Source organism: Tupaia chinensis, unplaced genomic scaffold (genome assembly GCF_000334495.1).
Source record: "Tupaia chinensis unplaced genomic scaffold, TupChi_1.0 Scaffold146140_1, whole genome shotgun sequence".
NCBI lineage: Eukaryota > Metazoa > Chordata > Mammalia > Scandentia > Tupaiidae > Tupaia > Tupaia belangeri.
Window position 1 is genome coordinate 3,784,146 of NW_006205995.1, and position 17,169 is coordinate 3,801,314.

The 17,169-nt window shown below is 37.0% G+C and overlaps 1 protein-coding gene across 2 annotated transcripts in view; it reads left to right on the forward strand.

Moving 5' to 3' along the window:
• Positions 1–17,169, forward strand: part of FAM227B (family with sequence similarity 227 member B) — a 207,039-nt gene that overhangs the window by 168,869 nt on the left and 21,001 nt on the right. For both annotated transcript variants that reach the window (XM_006168774.2, XM_006168775.2), the window contains exons 12-13: positions 2,278–2,366; positions 7,822–7,982. In XM_006168774.2, the coding sequence (XP_006168836.1) occupies positions 2,278–2,366; positions 7,822–7,982 (250 nt within the window). The remainder of the gene's footprint in view (positions 1–2,277; positions 2,367–7,821; positions 7,983–17,169) is intronic.

Sequence of the window (17,169 nt, forward strand, 5' to 3'; positions counted from 1 at the left end):
TCTTAAATCTTTAATATTTTCTTTCTACATACTGTATATTTTATAGATTAGAAATGAGGGATTTTTTTAGAGAGGTTTTTGCTATAGGGTGCATGTGCTCACCAGAAAGACAGAAACAGAAAGCAAGAAATCAACTCCCAGGGGAGATGGCCAAGCTGCAATCTCTCCTCCTCCATTCTCTTCTTGGGATTTTGGGCACGCACACACATACCCAGAATGAGTTTCAAGCTGCCAGTTTCAACACTTGCACCGCAGTCAGCCATGTGGGAGTCCAGTGCCTTAACCACTGCACCAATAATCTATGTTTTCTAGGAAGATGATAAAATAATCTGTTTTAAAAATTTTTTAATAGTGTTATTTTCACCACTTAATAGCCCATATTTTTTCTTGGTCTACTGGTTAGAATTTCCAGAACAATGTTAAATAACAGTTGTGATGTTGGGAATATCTACTAGGATTTCAACAATCTGCAACTACAGAATGCCTTATAAATATCACTTAAGTAAGTTAGGGTTTTTTTGAGAGGTTTTTGCTATTAGGGTGTGTGTGCTCACCAGAAAGACAGAGAGAGACAGAGAGAGAGAAAGCGAGAAATCACCCCCTGGGGGGATGGCCATGCCATAATCCCTTCTCATCCGTTCCCCTCTCGGGATCTTGGGCACGCACGCACGCACACACACCCGGCGTGAGTTTTAAGTCAGCGGGGCCAGGACACGAACCGCGGTCGACTACATGGGAGTCCAGTGACATAGCCATTATGCTAACTGCAGGTCCCACACTTTTACATATTTTTAATCAGTGTGATGAATTTCATTAATAAATATTCTAATATATTAAAAGACAAAAAAGAACAAATGCAAGCAGAAAGAAAAAGTAATAAAGATTATGACAGAAATAAATGCAATATAGAATAGAAAAACAATAGAAACAATCAATGTAGGTAAAAGTTGGTTCTTTGGGAAAAAAATAGATAAGGCTCACATTGTTAAAATCAGGAATCACAGGGCCATCAGGTGGCATGGTGGTTAAGACGCTGGACTCTCCCACATGGGTGACCATGGGTCGAATCCTGGACCTGGTTGTTTGCTTTATCACTTTCTCTCTGGTGAGCACAAGTGCCCTATATAGAATTTAATTAATAATAATAAATAAAATTAAATAAATAATTCTAAAAAAATCAGAAATGAAAGGGAATATATCACTACCAATGTTGCATAAATAAAAATGACAATAAGGAAATATAGCAAACAACTATATGTTAGAAATTTGGACAACCTAGCCCAAATGGACGAATTTTGAAAAGATACAAACTACCATAACTGATACAAGGAGAAATATGAAATCTAAAAAAAAACTAAAATAAAAGATCTTGAAATAGCAATTTGTAAAACTTCCCACAAAGAAAAGTTCATGTCCAGATGACTTCTCTGATGAATTTTATCAAATATTAAAATGAAAAAATCCAGGGGACCAGCAGTTAGCGTAATGGCTATGTCACTGGACTCCCACGTAGTCGACCACAGTTCGAGTCCCGGAACCAGTGGCTTATACTCACGCTGGGCGCGTGTGCATGCGTGCCCAAGATCCCGAGAGGAGAATGGAGGAGAAGGGATTGCAGCGTGGCCATCCCCCCTGGGGGGTGATTTCTCGCTTTCTATCTCTCTGTCTCTGTCTGTCTGGCTAGCACACGCGCCCTATAGCAAAAAAAAACTCTCCAAAACAAACAAACAAACAGAAATAAATAAATAAATAAGAAAAAGAAAAATCCAGTGAGCTGGAGAATTGGAGGAAGGGGATGGTGCTATGACCAGAACCTACAGAGGGTCCTCCTGTCTCTCTTTCTCTCACTCTCACATGTGAATACCTGAGGTCTTCATGAGTACAGGGGAAGTAGCTATTTTGTTTGACAATACATTTGTAATTTTGCTCCATGAAGCCTTAGTTCATAAATATGCCAGTTACTTGCCATTTTGGTCTTTACACAAAAGCCATACAAAAACTTTTTAAAATAATCACTTGCGTCTTGTGTCCATAACTGGTTTGAGCGATGATTTAATCCTCAAAGATACAAATATAATTCATAGTAAGAAATAATACAAATAAACTCCTAAAAATGCCTAAATGAAGTGATAAAATAGCACTTTCCTCCATACCAATAGGATTTGGGACATGCGGGCTAACATGACCAGTTTGAATCCCAGCTGGTCAAGTGGGATCTGGCTCCCTTAATTATGGGGTTGGCCCCAGAATTTTAACGTGTTTTATTTTTTGTTTTAGGTATAGACTTCGACATTATAAAGATTTTAAAGGACCCAAGACCATATACAATGTCCATTTCCAAGGAAGAATCGAGATTATCATCAAAGGTATGGAATATAGTAATTTTATAAAATGTTCTTTTTTATTATTTGTAATTGACATATAATAACTGTACATATTTATGGGATAGAGTGTAATTTTTCAGTACATGAATACAATGTAATGATCAATTAGGACAATTATCTATCATCTCTAACATTTTTCATTACTTTGTGTTGAGGACATTCAAAATCCTCTCTTTTAGCTATTCGGAAATATATAGTAAATTATTATTACTACCTGTAATTACCCTACGATGTTGCAGAACATTATCTAACTGTAATTTTGAATTTACTAACCAATATCTCCCTTTCCTCTTCTCCCCACTAACCTTTCCACCCTCTAGTAATTACTATTCTATTCTCTATTTCTACAAGGTCAACTTTTTCAGTTTCCATGTGTGAGTGAAAATAGCCATTTCTTTCTCTTTTTATGCCTGATTTATTTCACCTAACAATGTCATCCAGGCTTATTCATATTACCTCAAATAACATTAGAATTGCTAACTAGTGTTACATTTGTGTGTGTGTGTGTGTGTGTGTGTGTGTGTGTGTGTATGCGCCTCACATTTTCTTTCTCCATTAATCTATTTATGGACATTTAGGTTGATTCCATTTCTTGGCGATAATGAATAGAGCTGCAGTAAACATGGGAGTATACTATCTCTATGACATATCGATTACTTTTCCTTTGGATATATACCCAAGACGTGTAATTGCTGGATCATGTCGTGTTTCTGAGGAAACTCCATACTGTTTTCCACAATGACTGTGCTAATTTACATTCCCACCTGGTATAAAAGAGTTCCCCTTTCTCTACAGCCTTGTCATTAGTTATTTTTTTTTTAATGTTCTTGTTTCATTTCAATATAATTGACCTTCATATAAGCTCTATTGCATTTTCAACACATATTTTAGAAAAATATGTAGTGATAAAAAGAGATTTACTTGGTATAGGGTTAATCTTAGTATTAAAAAGGTTTTTTAAATCTTCTTCTGAAAATACCCCTCTTCTAAAGAAAAAAGTTAGTTTTTATCTTTTCCTCATAACACTTCTTGTCATTTTTTCTTCCTTGTAGTGACACCAAAATATTTTTTTGTGTTTTCACATGGCTGTGATCTCAATAAGCATCAAAGTTGCACAGAAAATATCAGAAGAGTTCCAGCAGTGGTTGACCTGTTCTCATTTTTTAAGTCATGGTCCTAGAATAACTGACCGCATGTAAATACTGTTATTCTTTAGTGTTGAGTCTTGAATGCTTAGTTTGTCTACATTCTGGAAGGTTGCCTTGGTAGTAGAGATCCTACAGACTTGCTACCTTGTGTTGCTTTAGCCAAGACTTGATGAGGTTATTGGTTTGAAATTCTGAATTTGAGTTTTTAATTTGTTAGATAGTTAGACATTAACTCTGTTACATTCTTTTATTTATTTATTTATTTTAGGGTTTTGCCATAAGGTACATGGTGCTCTCCAGAGAGACAGTGAGAGGGAAAGTGAGAAATCACCCCCCAGGGGGGATAGCCACACCACAATCCCTTTTCCTGCATTCTACTCCCAGGATCCAAGGCCTATATGCACATGCACATGGTGTGATTTTCAAGTTGCTCAGTCCAGGACTCAAACCACAGTTGGTTATGTGCCTCAAGCATCGCCCCAGTCTGTAACAGTCTTGATAAAGTTTTGTCTAAATTTAGTCAGATTTGACCATTTTTTAGAATTATAAATTATGTCTATATGAATACCACTTTCTGAAAGTTTTCATGTATTTCCTCACTTAATAATTGAGTTTTATAAAATCCTTTCCTGCCTTATTCCAACCTTCACACAGTACTGCCAAGGATGATTTACAAGTACTTAGGATGGAAACTGGTGATGTGTAGGAGTCGATCTTACTTTTTATGGTGAAAAAATATATATTTAGAATTAGAGAGCTTCACTCAGTTTAGATGATCCCAATTTTGTTGGCAATATTTAAAAAATAATTGGGATCCAGTTGCACATATGTCTTCTCTTCCTCAGGCCTGATTAGGGTGTTGACCACCTCGTTATCCTAGAGCTTCTTCACAGCCTGTTTGATCTGTTGCTTGTTAGCCTTGACATCCACAATGAACACAAGTGTATTTTTTTAGAGGTTTTTGCTATAGGGCACATGTGCTCACCAGAAAGACAGACAGAGACAGAGAGACAGAAAGCGAGAAAGCCCCTCCCGGGGATATGGCCACGCCACAATCCCTTCTCCTCCATTCTCTTCTCGGGATCTTGGGCACTCACGCACATGTGCCCGGCATGAGTTTAAGCCACTGGGTCCAGGACTTGAACCATGGTCTACTACATGGGAGTTCAGCAACATAGCCATTACGCTAACTGCTGGCCCCAACACAAGTGTATTTTTGTCTTCTGTTTTCTACATGGCAGACTTGGTGGTTGAGGAACTTGATGATGCCATAGTGGTCAAGCTTGTTTCTCTTGGATGCTCTCTTCTGTGGATATTTGGGTTGCCCCTACAGCTGCAGCATCTTGGGCCACTGGAGGTTGGGTGACTTAAGATCTGTGTGTGTGTGTGTGTGTGTGTGTGTGTGTGTGTGTGTATGTGTGTGTGTGAAACTGTGGATACCCTTCAGCACTGCCTTCTTGGCATTCAAAGTCTTTACTTTGACTTTAGCTTTGGGAAGAGTAGGCACTTCCTTCTTTGCTTTTGATGCCATCTTGGAAAAAAGCTAAGAGTCAGTTTTGGATTGATGACAATGTCATACCATTTCCTTTTTGGATAAAACGGCTAGATTTAAAAGTGAGGGAAATGTAATAGAGTTATATATCTGATCTTCAGCAAGTACTAAAAACAGTCTCTTATACTTTTGTGTTTTTTTGTTTTTTTAAATTTTTTTTACAATTTAAGAATTATATGTTTAATTGTATTTATTATTATTATATTTTAATTTGACCAGAGAGAAAGAGAAAGTGAGAAAGTAAGTCTCCAGGTCCAAGACTCGAACCAAAGTTGGCCTTGTGGAAGTCTAGCACTTAACCACTACACTACCTGCCAATCCTCCTGTATTTTATTTACTAGTTGAATATATATGTGTGTGTGTGTGTGTGTGTGTGTGTGTGTGTGTGTGTATTTGTAAATGACTGAATAGCCTTTTTTGGAATACATAGTTAAAACATATAAAGTCCATTGGAAATACATCTTTAGCAGTACACCATATTGTTGAACTACCCTGAATGGTTATGGATTCTTGGTTCCAGCAATTGGCATGGACCCCCACATGCCCACATGGCCAACCAGACCTGATGGCTTGAAAATCATGCTGAGCACACGTGCATGTTCATATGTATCCAAAATCCCAAGAGGAGACTAGAGGAGAAAGGGTTATGGTGTGACCGTCCCACTTGAGGGGTAATTTCTCACTTTTACTCTCACTGCCTCTCTGGCAAGAGTGTGTGCTCTATAGCAAAAACTTTAACCAAAAACTAAAAAAATAAAAAGATGGATTCTCACAAAGGAAGAAGAACTGTGAAATGTGTTTTTCATAATTTAATAAGTTATAATTGCAGAAAAACAACAGAAATGTCTATTTGTAATATTTTAGTAAGATAGAAATTTTAGTGTATACTACTACCATAAGAAAAAGCAAGAAAAAAGCTTTAAAACATCTATCCAAACAGGTAAGATTTTTTTGAAAATCTAAACCAAGCTTGGGCTGATTTTTCATATGTTGTAAAGATTAGGCTAGATACAACTTGGTAGGTATTGCCATGGAAAATTTGAGATCCAGCTGCTTGAAACTCCCTCAGGGCTTATGTGCATGCATGCCCAAAATTTTGAGAGGAGAATGGAAGAGAAGGGATTTTGGTGTGGTCATCCCTTCAGGGGATGATTTCTCACTTTCTCTCTCTCTCTCTGTCTCTTTGGTGAATGCACACATTCTATAGCAAACATTTCAACAATGACAAAAAATTGCTTTTGATTTTCATTGTACCATTATTCGAAATAATTCTGGAGCAGCTAGGAATCCTAAAACACATATCATTTATTTATTAAAAAAAAAAAAACCCTACAGGATGAGACAGTGGCCATAGCAAAAGAAATTTAAGAAAACTTGATGTATCAATAAAAGCATAAAATCTTATTTCCCCACAGGAAGTAGATTCAATAGTAAGTCATTCTGACATTACAAAGAGATGCTATACTGACCTTGTCTCCTATAAGAAGTCAGTAACAGGGGCAAGCAGGTGGCATGGTGGTTGAGATGCTAGAATCCCACATGGCCAACTGTAGTTCAAACCCCAGATCTGATGGCTTGCTTTCTCTCTCTCTCTCTCTCTCTCTCTCTCTCTCTCTCATGAGTGCATGTGCTCTATAGAAAATGAAAATAATAATAAATAAAATAAATATTTTAAAAAAATAATTAGTAGAAACTTTTAGTAATTTTTGGTTATCGTTTTCTTGACATATAATTCTTGATCAACAGTTTGTTCCATCCACATTTTGATTATGTCATCCCAACTGCTTTCTGGACTCCTTTGTTGTCATAAGAAGTCAGCTATTACTCTAACTAAGGTTCTCTTGTAAGAAGGACCTTCAAAAAGTGTGTAGAAAATGCATATTTTGGGAAAAATGTATATGGGTTTCAAAATTTTTGAACCTAAATAAATATGTGTGTGTGTGTGTGTGTGTATTTTGGAGAGGTTTTTGCTGTAGGGTGCATGTATTTGCCAGAAAGACAGAGAGAGACAGAGAGACACAAAGCAAGAAATCACCCCCACAGGGAGGATGGCCACACCGCAATTCTTCTCCTGCATTCTCCTCTCAGGATCTTGGGCACATACGCACATGCGCCTGGCGTGAGCCTAAGCCACCAGGTCTGGGACTCGAACTGTGGTCGACTACATAGGAGTTCAGTGACATAGCCATTAATTTTCTGGTCCCTAAACTTATATTTTAAGAACATTTTCTACAAACTTTTTTGAGATTCCCCTCATATGTGATGACTTATTTTTCTTTTGCAGCTTTTCAGAGCTTCTCTTTGTCTATGATGTTTCCAATGTGAATTAATCATATTAGAGTTCATTGAATTTCTTAGATGTGTGCTCCATAATTTGGAAAGTTTGGGCCATTATTTTTTAATATTTTTCTGTACCTGTTTATTTTCTTTATTCTTTTATTCTTTTTTCTTTCTGTTCTTCAGAATTAACAGTCTCTATGAATCTATATTTAAGTCTGATGATAAATCATTTAAGTCTGATGATAAAGACTAAGAATCATAGACTCATACTTTGATAAATTCCTATAATTAAGAAGATGCTATCAGGAATTTCATTCTATGTATGGTAATACATAAAATAATTTTATTTATAGCTATATAAATAAATGTACATTTTATTTATATTTTCTATTTTATTTAGAATTCTTTAAAAGAAGAAAACTAATCATTGACTTGATTTTTCTTCTTCTACTTACAGTCCCATTATATTAGCTCTGGTCCAGAGTTTAATCGTTTTCTCTTCAATTTTGGAAGTCAGAGTCCACTGATTTTATATTATCTTAAGATGCATGAGGTAGCTGGCATTTCCAAAGCCCCTAACCGAAGCAAGATTAAACTCACAGCAAAATTCCAAGAACCATATCCTTTTTTAAGTTTTGCTTTAATACCTATTTCTAAAATATTCAAAATATGTTAGTAAATGCCTCCGTTAAAACATTGAATATATGCTGTAGCCATGGTGTCCTTTGTTCAAATGAAAGTTTATCAAAAAGGTCAATATGTAAAATGAAATTGGAGTGCTTTGGTTGCAGCAGAAGTGGGCGATAGAGTTCTATCTACTTGCACTCCTGTGCCCCATCTGGTCCAGGCCTCGTTGAGGACTCAGATGAATCCCAAAAAGATCTAATATAACGGTCCCCAAACTGGAATATGTATAAATTTGGTTGTAGAAAAAAAAATTAGAACTATTACTTATATTTGCTTCTATCTCTAAAAATAATGAAGTTATATTTTACTGTTATTTAGTAAACAGGTATCCTCATTCAGCTATTTCATTCTGTACTCTACTATGTTGAGAGATATGATGGCATCTTTGTACTTGTTTTCCGAATATCACAACCCATTATGGGTAGTTAAGGAGGTTCGTAAATTATATCATCCACTTTTAACTAAATTAACAGTTAATAATAAAATAGTAATTTGAAAAAGTTCCTGAATTGATGAAAATATTTATGTATATAAGAATAAATTTCTTAAAAACAAGAAAATGGCAAAATTATATTTCTCCTTCTCCCTGAGTGAGCACCTTTCAGCCACACAAACAGATGAAATTAATCCCACCAAGATGGAGGCCAAAAAGATAAAGATAAAACTTTTCAAAAAGACTATTTGAAATGCAGATACACATTAGCATTATAAATAAGGACTCTAAATACAGGTTTTACTTTCCAGTATTAGCTAATGATATTATGATGCTGATTTAATTAGCAAGGTGTTTAAAAATCAACTGTCCAGAACATCAATACAGGTCTCTGCAGTTTGAGGACAAAAAGTTTTGGTGTACCATTAATATACAAAACAAGTTAAATTTTATTTTGAAAATATTTCCTTTTAATCTCACTTTTTCTATTTATAGATTGCATATCTTTTATAATATACATATTTATATAGACTGATATGTAATTTATAAATCTTGAAGTATAGCTGTGTGAGAGGATACTCGCATATAATTTCCTCACGGGCTACATGATTTAAAAAATGATGCTCTAAGAGAGTCTACAGAATACCCAAACACTTCTTTGCCCACATTATAGTCAAGGGAGCCTCCAGAGCCTCACTGACCATAAGTACATGGAATTAACTTGGACAGCCTTGGAACACAAGGAGAGAAAAGCATAGTACCAGGCTAAATCAATCTGTTCTCAGACTTATAACTTAAGTAGTGATGCAAGAATTCTCATCAACCTTGGATTATGTCCAAAACAAACTTCTAAATATGTTTAAAAGTGAAATTTGAAATATATCTAAAACCTTTCATAATAGATTAATTTTATTTTTAACTAGTTTTATTGTGATTATAAAATGTCAGTCTTTGTATTTCTGATGGGCATGAATTTGTCCAATGGTTATGCAAGGATTCATACCACTAGTTTAATGTGTAGAAAAAGTGAAAAAAAGGGGGATGAATCTTACCAATAACCATGTGAGTGAACTTGTAAGGAAATTCTTCCTCAGTTGAATTTTGAGATGACTGTAAACCTGCCTGTATTTTTACTGTGGTCTGCAAGACAGCCTGAGCCAGAGGCATCAGCTAAGACATGCTGAAATTCCAACCCATGAAAACTATGTAATAATAAGTGTTTGTGGTCTTACACTGTTAAATTTTAGAGTCATTTATTATACACTAATAGATAGCTAATAGGAGCCGACTTCAAAAAGTTCATGGAAAATGACATTAAAGGATAAAAATTAAAAATATAAATTTTATTTCTCAACATAATCTCTATCAAATTCAAGACACTTATAGGAAATTCATAATATTGCCATTCAGTCCACCTCTAAAGAACTGAGAGTACTAAGAATTTTTTTTTTTTTAGATAGGTTTTTGCTATAGGGTGCATGCGTTCACCAGAAAGATAGAGACTGAGAGACAGAAAGTGAGAAATCACCCCCCCCAAGGGGGTGGCCATGCCACAATTCCTTCTCCTCCATTCTCCTCTCTTGATCTTGGGTACACACACACACATGTGCCCAGCGTGAGTTTAAGCCACCAGGTCCAGGATTCAAACTGCATTTCACTACCTGGAAGTACAGCAGCATAGCCATTACACCAAGTGCTGGTCCCAGTACTGGGAATCAGTCTTTTTTTTTTTTTTTTTTACAATATTGTTTATATACTTTGATATACATTTTTTAAAGTTATTTGAACAGGTTAATAAACTTTGTAAATATCTTTTAAGTAAATTTTCTTTAAATGACTAAGCAGTGAAAACTTTCCAGAATTATTAATTCTCTTAAAACGGTTGAGTTTCTTCTTTTTCCCCTAAGAGTTGAAGCCAAGGTTTCTTTTATAGACACATCTATTTTTATTCTAAGGGGCATGTGACTGGCTCTCAAATCAACTTCTTCCAAACAGAAATCCTATATAAACAGACCAAGTCTATATTAATTTTTGTGATGGTGTTAGTTTTTATAACAATTTTAGCGAACAGGACATATAAAATACTATGGTTTGCTTGGTGAATCTTAATTGCAGTAGTTCTTCTCTTTCCGGGACCAGCAGTTAGCGTAATGGCTATGTCGCTGGACTCCCATGTAGTCAACCGCGGTTCGAGTCCCAGACCTGGTGGCTTAAAACTCACGCTGGGCACGTGTGTGTGTGCATGCCCAAGATCCCGAGAGGAGAATGGAGGAAATCCCCCCTGGGGGGTGATTTCTCGCTTTCTATCTCTCTCTGTCTTTCTGGCGAGCACACACGCCCTATAGCAAAAACCTCTCCAAAAAAAAAAAAAAAAATTCTTCTCTTTCTTTTCAGAAAATTTTTTCTGCTGCATTTGCTGCTTTTTTAGCCATGATCTGTGTACTTCCTTTGGTTGTATCTTCTAAACTCAGAATCAGCCAGCAGTTCCACAATAGCTCTTTTCCTTCGCTTCTCGGGAACTCGTGAATGGTAGAAATCAGCTGGGTTGTCAACAATGGTTCCAATCTGGAAGTACTTGGTGAAGCCATCTCTATTATTTTTCTTATAAAACCTCTTTGGGTCCATGCTTGCTCTCACCTTCAGTGCTTTGAGATCATTTTTCAGTTCATCTGTCAATTCTGGAGCTTTCACACCAAACCAGCCATCACCAGCTGTTTTTTGTTGCTCCTTTCTGCATTTTTTTTTATCTGAAGTTGATGCTTTGACTCACTATATGGTGGGACACAGCAATTTTTTTCAAAGTCAAGGGTAATGGGGACTTTCTACAGAAGCTCATTTTTCCCTTTCTCCTTGATCTGTGTTAGGGTTCTCTTGTTAGATTATAGTTTGTCTGCACTGAAATTAATATAGAAACCACCCAACTGCCTGATACTCAGACTGGGGTCTACACTGCTGCTTGTCAACTTCAGAAGTTTAGACTTTGTGCTTTTAAGTCATCTTCATCATCACTAATCTCATCTTTATTTCTGTCAAGACTGATGGTTCTTCACTTTTTCATCCTCTTCTCTCTCTTCCTCAGTGGCTCCCTCACTTGCCTTTTCTTCCTTCTCCAAGTGAAAATTTTTATCAGAACTCAATCCAGGAGTTATGTCAATTATAAACAATGCATTGTCATGTGACATTATTTCCTGAGTGTCCACTTAAAGATTCCCTTTGGCCACTATCTTCAACAGAATACAAAGTGTCCTCTTCATCCTGTGTTCAGATTGCTGGCTTTCACAGGAGAAAAATGGGCATGACATTTGTGGGACACAGAAATGGTGTATTACCTGTTGATGATGACGTGTATAGTATTCTCAACTGGACTGGTCTGAGAAGAATTTCATGTTAGGTAAATTCTCTTTACAAGTCAAATGATGTATAGTGTGTGAATGTTTAAAAAAATAAGAATAAAATTATAATCTGAAAAAAATGAAAAGCAATTTGCTGCTGCTGATGTGTCTTGAGTGATATGCATGGTAATCGTGCTGGAAAAAGAGATATTATACACTATAAAGATATATGTGATTAAAAGTAACATAAAAATTTTTTTAAAAGATTGCTGGCTTTCATCACTGCTGAGAACTAATAAAACAGAATCACCCTTATCCTGAGATGTGTTGATCTCAAACTTGTACAGTGTGGAAGCACATTCAAAATCTACATTCCCTTCACTGTGGTCTTCACTGATACCTATAATTGTGGAGTCTTCATTATCATCATTATCACCACAATTCCCAAACTTTCTCAAATCATGTTTTATAGTGTTCTTTCTCTCCTCATTCCATCTGTCCACTTCCACAACTGCAGATATTTGAGCTAATGATTTCATTATAGCCTCACAGTTCAAATTTGAGAACTCTTATGTAGTTTTTTTTGTTTTTTTGTTTTTTCCTTTTGGAGGGTTGAATACTTTTATGGAAGCTCACTGCTGAATGCTAATGCCCTGAAGTTCAGAAAGACACTTCAACTGAGAACTTTGCTCATTAATTTCTTTCTCATCTGTTACTCCATTGGACTCTTCATCCAAATTCTGCTTTTTTATTTATTTAAAAGATGTCACATTGGTCTGTTCTCCTCTCTTACATTAAAACATTGGTGTTTTATGTTGCTAGTATTTTTTTCTGAATTTCTGTGGGAGGAATCACTATTGATGTCATACATTTCATTATTATAAAATTTTGATTTATTTATCTGAGAAATAGATTTTGCTTGTAAATCATACGTTCTCTGGTATTTGGGGCTGGCAGGTGTCATGGTGATCAAGTGTGCTGGACTCCCACATGGTCAACCATGGTTCAAGTCCCGGGCCAGGCGGCTTGCTTTCTCTCCCCGCCCCCCTCCACCCTAAGTAAATAAAGCTAAATAAAATAATTCTTTAAAAAAATAATTTTTTGGTATTTGAATACTCTGAATTCACAGTTGTATCCATGATATGCTTTTCATTTCTTGGTAAAATAATATCATCTTTTTTTGGGGGGGGCGTGCCTTTGATTTCCTTTGCATACTCCTGGTTGTTCTCCTAGCTGCAACTGCAGAAAATTAACTGTCCGAGCATAATGACTCAGCCTCAGAAATAGCTTTTGTGTATGATTCTTGGCTTGGTTCTGTTAAAGATTTAGCCTTACTTCCTCTGGTTCTTGTAGTTATTTCTGGGGAAGACACAATTCTAGAAATACCTGAAACATGAGATTCTGCTTCAAAGACAACTTCAGTATGAGACTCATTTATTGGAGTTACGTTCAACCTTTTCCTAATTTTGGACATTGGGGTACATGCAATTAAGATCTGCCTTCTCCTTGTTACTCTGCAAGTGGGATCCTGGAGCTTAGACACAAAAGAACAATTGGACTCTGCTTCAGAGGTCTCTCCTTTAGTACATGGTTCAGTCATCTCTGACAACGAGCCTAGTTCTTTCTGCTCTTCTTTCTGCTCTTAGGAGCTCTAGGAATTGAACTTTGTTTCCCAGTTATTTGTGTTTCAGCAGCATTTGGGTCATCAGACCCAGATTCCTTCTTGCTTTCTGGATGTGCTGAAATCCCTTTAGCAGTACTCTTCTGCTGGCAGCTTTTAGCTGATGTGGAGTGATTCACAGCCTGAGAACATGCGAACCTGGCGACCACCATCCTCAAGGTTGACGGCCTCCAACTTCCAAATTCCCAGCAGCCACTGCAGCTTCCCTCTGCTCTCTCAATGTAGTCTTTTTTAAGTTATTAACTAAAGAATTGTTGCCCCTGTAAGTTTTGGGGGTGTTTTGATTTTATTGTTGTTTTGTTTTTGTTTTTGTTTTTTGCTTTTTACTATAGGGCATGTGTACTCGCTAGAGAGAGACAAGAGAAAACAAGAAATTATCCCTAGGAGGGTATGGCCACATCACAATCCCTTCTCCTCTTGAGATTTGGAGCACGCACACACGTGCCCAGTGGAATTTGCAAGCCACTGGGTCCAGAACTTGAACTGTGGTCAGCCATGTGGGAACCCAGTGCCTTAACCATCATGCCACCTAAAGGGTCCTTTTGAATGACTTTTTTTTTAGAGAGATTTTTGCTATAGGGTATATGTGCTCACCAGAGAGACTGAAAGCAAGAAATCAGCCTCTGGGAGGATAGCCACACGGCCATCCCTACTCCTCCATTCTCTTCTCGGGATCTTGGGCACACATGTGCACACACACACACACACACACACACACACACACAGCATGAGTTTGAAGTCACTAGGTCTGGGACTTGAACCACGGTTGACTATGTTGGAGTCTAGGAACGTAGACTCTTTTTTGCCATCTGCTGGTCCCGATATTTTTAAAAAGATTAGGAAACAGGGCCAGCTGATGACATGGTGGTTAAAGCAGCTAGTTCCCACCTGACCTACTATATAGTTCAAGTCCAGGACCTGTTGGCTTGAGAAATGTGCCAGGCACATGTACGTGTGTGCCCAAAATCCCAAAAGGAGAAAAGGAGAAGGGATTTTTGCATGACCATTCACCATAGATGGTGCTTTCTCATTTTTCCCTCTCTCTCTATGGTGAGCACATGCCCCTCTGGCAAAATTAAAGAAAAAAAAAAGATTAAGAAACAAAAGAAGTCAGTAGGAGCCAAATCAAAACCATAAGGTGGATGCTTAATGATTTCCCCCTTGAAACTCTCTCAGAATTGCCCTTATTTGATAAGAATGAGCAGGAGCATCATTGCAGTGGAGAAAGACTTTCTGGTGAAGTTTTCCCAGGTGTGTTTCTCAAAATAGTTTCAAAATAAAAAGACGTTAATGTTCTTTGGCTCTCCAGAAAATTAGCAAGTAAAAATGCTTTGAGCATCCCCCAAAAAATCCTTCCATGACCTTTGCTCTTGATCAGTTTGCTTTTGCTCTGACTGGACCACTTCCATCTCTTGATAGCCTTTGCTTTGATTGAGATTTGTCTTCAGGATTATACTGGTAAGGACATAGAATAAGTGAGAGCACTTAGAATCTATCGTTGGCAAACTAGATTCAGAACCAACGTACTCAAACACTCTCATACTTAATTGTTTGCCAAAAAGGAATGAATAGCTCAATAAAAAGATAAAAATATATTGAAGCTATTAAGGATAATCATAAATATGACTTGCAGGAAGAGTAGTAAGAGGGAGAGAAATCAACAGAGAACAAAAAAGAAAGGATGCCATAATCATGTTTCTCATAGGTGAGATAGTTTAAATTTTCTATAGTTGGTTCTGCATTAAATTATCTCTTTCCTCTCCATTTTACAGTACATTGAGATGCACATTCTATTTCATAATCTTTGTATTTATTTAATGAGATTCTTCTTAAGCCAAAATGTAGCACAGCATCATATATGATTGCTTCTTCGTCTTTAAGTCTGAGTCATGAGGAACAGAAACATATAAAAATAACTTTAACATCAGTAATATTTCTTATTATTTCAGCTTTTAAAACTTTTTTAATTAACAAGGTACAAAGGGATGTTGATATATGTATGCAGTGTGGAATGATTAAATCCAGCTAATTAACATGTCCATCAGCTTAAACATTTATCATTTATTCTTCCTGTCTAGCTGCAATTTTGTACCCTTTGACCAGCATCTTCACATTCCCCTTACCGCCTCATTGTTGATATTTATGTTGATAGACTGATTCACCCCGGTCACAAGAGGGAGGATGACTTTAGTGTCAATGTTGTAGGATTTATATGTAAACACTGAGTAGACTAAATGCATGTGGAGAAAAGGTGAGGAAGTGAGGGAGTCCAGCAACATAGCCATTATGCCAACTGCTGGTCCCCACCGCCCCTTCTTTTTTTAATTAGAAAGAGAGGGAGGGAGAGTGCTGTGATCCACCCCTAGCCTCAGCCAGTCCCAGATCACAGGCACATGTGTGCCTGACATATTTAGGGAGGTCTCCAAATGCAAACCCAGAACCCTCCCATGTGGGTCATTAGCCTTACAGAACGTTGTGTTAGCACTGCATCTCTGGCCCCTGAGATAAGCATTTTTGACAGTGTCTCTCCAAGACATGATTCTCCTGCCCCAGTTCCCAGTCAGTCAGAATCACAGGTGCATGCCACCATGCCCAGCCTAAGACTGGTCTGGGAACCAAACCATGGTCTCCTGCGCTACTTGAGCCTCATGCAGTGGTGCCCTACCACTTGCACCATTACAGTTGGACTAAAATGTGTAGTGCATCTTTATGCTGTACAGAATCTTGTGCAAAGTCTGCTTGGAGCTCTTAGTTTTCCCTCCACACACTGTTTTTGTAAATCACATCAAGCCCCTATGTGTTGACAGGAAACTAACAAAAGACTTAAAAATCTAATAATTTTTTAACATGTGAAATGCAAATTATTAAACATATCAAAAACTCGGAAACAAAATGTTGGCGTAGCTTGTGTAGGCCCTGTTAAAAATAAAAGTCTTGGGACCAGCAGGTGGCATAGTGGTTACAGTGCTGGACTTCCACAAGGCCAACCTCAGTTCAAGTCCTGACCCAGCAGCTTGAAAATCACACCAGGCACATATGTATGCAATGCCCAAAATCCCAGGAGAAGAGTGGAGAAAGGATTGTGGCATGGCCATCCTCCCAGGGGGTGATTTCTCACTATCCCTCTCTATTTCCCTCTCACTTGCTCTGTTTCTCTCTGGCAAGCACACACACATGACCTATGATGAAAACCTTAAACAATAAATAAATAAAAGTCTTTTGGCTGTCACTGTATTTCTATCATGAGTTTTAAACATTTACATTTCATTGCAGTTTAGAAAAATTTTAATTCAATGCAGTGTCAGAATGAATTATTATACTTATATAAACACATGCTCCCACCATCACACGTGGGTATACAGACTTTAACATCCAAAAGCCATCCAGAGATGGATTATTTCAACCCTACAATTAGAAATAATGTGAAATATATCAACATTTATCCCAGCATAAAAATAAAGCTATACAAAGAAATCATCTGTTGTGAATTAACTGTGATGTGGGAGAAGAAAATAGTCAACAGTAAAAACAAGAAAAGACAAGGAAGAAACCTTGGAACTGCAGAAAAATTACCGGCTTAGCATAACATTCCACCTTCACTCTGTAAGAGTTCATCAGAAACTCTTAAGAGCCTTGGGCAACTTCTTTTCACTTTATTTTTATAAAGATTTC